The 4,327-nt window shown below is 51.3% G+C and overlaps 1 protein-coding gene across 1 annotated transcript; it reads right to left on the bottom strand.

Moving 5' to 3' along the window:
• Positions 1–382: 382 nt before the first annotated feature.
• On the bottom strand, positions 383–3,852 carry LOC109759819 (uncharacterized). Its single transcript, XM_020318659.4, has 2 exons — positions 1,953–3,852; positions 383–866 (listed from the first exon to the last, which is right to left on the bottom strand). Exons 1-2 carry the CDS (start codon positions 2,334–2,336, stop codon positions 762–764), a joined length of 489 nt encoding a protein of 162 aa, XP_020174248.1. The 5' UTR covers positions 2,337–3,852; the 3' UTR covers positions 383–761.
• Positions 3,853–4,327: the final 475 nt, after the last annotated feature.

Raw genomic sequence — 4,327 nt, 5'->3', positions numbered from 1 at the left:
TGAAATCAGTTAGGCGCCAATCCCATCTCCAAAAAACATACTGCTCACTTAGATGACACGATTACTCATGGACCATATCGTAACCAGCAGTGGCAGTGGGCTACTTGCATCAACATATACGCCTAGCTACTTGGAAGGTGTCCTTATTTGGGGGTTGCAGAAACATGGCCAAATGCCTCTTGATTCGTATGCCGAAACGAACAATTATTCCAACACAAGTGGCCCCACGATTCGTTCAGTTCAGGTGCGCGCGAGCCTGATCAAGGATCTTTCGGCCTTGTCACTACCCACTCCATCTGCACAAAACAATAACAACACTGGAACTGGACTTTGCTTCCAACACATAAAAGCGTGGATTCCAGCTCCGAGTATGTATCATATCATTGCAGCAGCCTTATGATTGCAAATATGCAGCGAGCCTATGATTGCGAATTCGGCACCACCAACAACAACAACAATACAGTATAGTACACAGCAACAGCAAGATCCTCAAAACCCACCTGCAAAGATACGTACTTTGCATCATAACTGAATAATATACTACTACTACTACACCGAACACCACACTGCTAGTCCAATCTTTCTCTTTGTCCCAACACTGAGATGCGGAGGCACCAACCTTAATCTCACTAAAAAGATGAGTTAAAACCGGTAATTTTCAGACGCTCATCTTCCGGTGTTGAGCTTGAATCTAGCAACCATCTGATGAGATGAACTTGGACTCTAAAATACAGGCCATGCGTCGGCCGCTGACGGCCGCATCAGCTGCTGACTTCGGCGATGCTGTGCAGAGACGGGCGCCACTGGCGATGCCTCGAGCCTTTCGTCGAGCTGCTCGGGTGGCCGTCCCTGTCCTGCTGCTCCAACTGCAATACACACGACGGGCGGCAGCAGAGTAATGAGAACATGCCAATTTGCCATGTTGTACATATAAGTTTTAAAGATCGTAATGAGTGACGATTCCCATAAGTTTTGAGAAGAGAATAAATGGCGAACGATTCCTTGTCCACTAGTAGTTGGTAGGCGCCATATTCCTCATGTATCTGGCATTGCGATTGGAGAATGTCAACCTAGCTAGCTCGCAGGATTTTGTTTGGGCGGCGGCAGGAAATTCTAGGTATCCATCACTGCCGTTTCCATGTGGTGTGAGCAAAGCAGGATGTGGCCCAAACTATAGTTTAGCTCTGAGTGGGAATAATGTGCCCATTATATGTATAAGGAGCTATCATATCGTGTTTAGAGTAGTACATTATTCAAGTCATCATTGTGTCATGATCGTCTAATGTATGATATCTTTAGTAAATCAAAAATGGTTGGGCGGTTAGGTAGTATTGTGTCATGCATAACTCATACTAACTCGTAATAAGGTATACAAATTAGGAGGGTGGCCAACTGAATAAAAAAAACAACAAGTGCAAATGGTCTTATGGTCAAAGCTACCCCAAGTTAGCAGCAAACTGCGGATTAGCAGGTTAACTAACTAGGCAGTTACCTACTCTTATGTCACAATCAAGAAAAAACTCTTTTCATATTGGAGATTGGATAAGGACTCTAAATACTCTTGTGAACTTCACAAATTTCAAAATTAGAAGCACACAAGTACAAATTTCTGAAGAACAAACGATGGGAGCGAAATCGCCTGCCTTATTTCGTCAGATACCAGCGTTTTAGAGACTTGGTGATGACATGTCTTGATCAATTGCACATATGCACTACCACCAGTTCAAATTAATAATGAAGCAGTAGTAGTACTAGAGATTAGTGAAGAGCTGGAATGAACCAGCGAACAGGGGGAGACCACAAAGCAAAGAAAAAGAGTAGGTTCTTGTACATGCAAAGTACTATTGGCTGATTATTGACCATCACGCGGACGAACATGCATGGTACAGAAACAAGGAGCTGCCATCGATGAACAGCAAAAAATGGGGGAGCAATAATGGGCAAGAAGGTACCTGATCGAGACCCTCGTCCATGAGTGACTGGTCGTTGCCGGCGGAGGCCTGCTGGCGCTGCCGCTGCGCCCTCCTGGTCTTCTCCTCCTTCCTGGCCTGCACGGCCCTGGTGACCTCGTCGACGGCGATGAGGCGGTAGGCGTGGCCGAGCTGCAGCGTGTCCCGGGGCTTGAGCAGCTTCACCCGCGTCAGCCGCACAGCGCCGCGCCTTTGCCGCTGGCCCTCTTCCTCGGTGACGCGGAGGGTGACGAGCGCGACGTAGTGGCCCGGGTTGGCGCGCATGACCTCGGCGGCGCTGGTGGCCCAGTAGAGCCGCTCCACCCGCCCGCCGCCCGGGTGCTGCACCACCACCGTCGCCTCCTCCGCCGCCTGGCAGTTGCCCATCCGCGCTCCCTGCTTCTACGCCGCCTCCCGAACGGGGTCGATCGACGGGGGAGAAAGAATAGGAGGGCGGCGGCGGTGGAGGCGGGCAATGATGCTGCTTATTTATGGGGGCGGCGCCCGGTGCCGGTGGGTGGTCGGGTGGTACTAACGACCGAGGTGGCGCTGCATGGTACCGCCCGCCCACTACTCTCGAGTCTGGACTCTGGTTGGGTCTCCCGCGCCGCTCGTCTCGGCCTGCTGCTCTTGATGTTTGGCTCGGCGGGGTCTTGTCGTCGCCGTGTGTGTTTATGTCTTCGTTACACGCGTGACTCGTGGCGTACCGGCATGGTTGGAGCCGCGCGGCGAGGCACAGTTACGTTTAGGGCGCTGCTAGGCGCAGGTGCGCCGGCCAGGATTTGGGCCGGTCCAACCTACGCCGTACGATTAGCCTGTTTTAAACCGCTCAATGTGTAACTTCTTCACCCCGCTTCGCTAGAAAAACAGAGGGAAAACGCATAGTTGACTCTGGCCGCCGTCGCCGTCTGCCACAGCCCGTGTTGCCCGTGGCTGGCTACGCGTCTGTAACAACCTGCACCCACTGCCTGCACCGCCGGTGGCTCGCCATGGCCGCCGGTCACCGGCCTCGCCGTCGTCGTCTCATGTATTCCTTGTCGGATCCACGCATGCAGCAACTTCCGCCCGCCGTTGCAACTCCCTCACTGGCGATGGCAGCTTCGGTTGGACGGCCGCAGCTCCGAGTAGCGCCGGTCGCCGGTCGCAACACCCCGACGACGAGCTCGTGAAAAAGGACTCACCTTCGGATTTGCCGGTAGCAACAAAAATGCCCGCCGGTAGTAGCAAAAAGTTATGCTGGTTCCAGCAAAATAGCTCGTGGATGCTGCCACCCCGTCGTCATTGTAGCAAAATTGGTCACCGCTTGTAGCTTTTGTGATTGCCGGTTATAGCAAAAATGAAAAGAGGTTCCAGCAAAAACTAGATGTAGCAAAAATTAAGGCAGTGGCGGCACCACCATCCTCTTAAATTGCAGCAAAATTAAAAAACGGTTCCAGCAAAAATCTAAAGAGGTTCCAGCAGAAAATTCATGGCTACCAGTGCCGTCGCCGCCCACAAACATCTTCGCTCATTGCAGCAAAATACAAAAGTGGTTCCAGCAAAAAAATTGATGTAGCAAAAAAATCATGGCAGCGACACACCACAATCTCTCTCAGATTGTAGCAAAACGAAAAAGTTTCCAGCAAAAATCCATGGCGGCCACCGCCGTTGCCGCCCAACACCATTGTCGCCGGGTTGAAGTGAATCCCACAGCCAATCCCCAGCACGACGACAGCAGCCCCCCTGAGTGCTCTTGTCGGCAGCGGAGGCGGCCGGCTGCGTGCCCCGTCTCATCCCGATGGATATGAAAAAATCGGGCGGTGCATGGGAGTGAAGGAAGCAGATGTGATTTCTGGTGTTTTTGATCTGGGCGCTCGCTGCCAACAAGAAACGAGAGGTAGGGGAAGGAGTGAATGAGTGGAGCAGAGCCTCCTGCAGGGGATAAGGAAAAGAAAGGGATGAGCGGTGGTGAGCCAGGTGGGCTGCACTAGAGACGTGGGCACGTGGGCAAACCAGGCGCCGTTTGATTAAAAGAAATCATGCGACTCGCACGCGACCGGCGGAGCGTTCGGCCGGCGCGCCGAACACAAACGTTTACCTTACGTTTACGCCCTAACGGTGAAGTACCAGTACCTTGTTTTTTTATAAAAAAATACTGCTCTTTATTTTACAAATAAATAAAACTTACTAGCAAATGTCCTTGCATTGCAATAAGAGACAATAATATTAGTAGTCAAATAAGTATGGCTCAATACCCTCACATATGAGTGTCCTCTATTTTATCATGGTGGCCCCATGTTGCCACTTATCTTTCTTCCCACCCTAGCTGATGCAATGCATTTGACGTGGTAAATCTCAAGGCTATGAGCTTCCCACTGCACCACACTTGTAATTGTGCC

The sequence above is a fragment of the Aegilops tauschii genome, chromosome 7 (assembly GCF_002575655.3).
Source record: "Aegilops tauschii subsp. strangulata cultivar AL8/78 chromosome 7, Aet v6.0, whole genome shotgun sequence".
Lineage (NCBI taxonomy): Eukaryota > Viridiplantae > Streptophyta > Magnoliopsida > Poales > Poaceae > Aegilops > Aegilops tauschii.
This window is presented reverse-complemented; position numbering and strand designations above follow the sequence as displayed.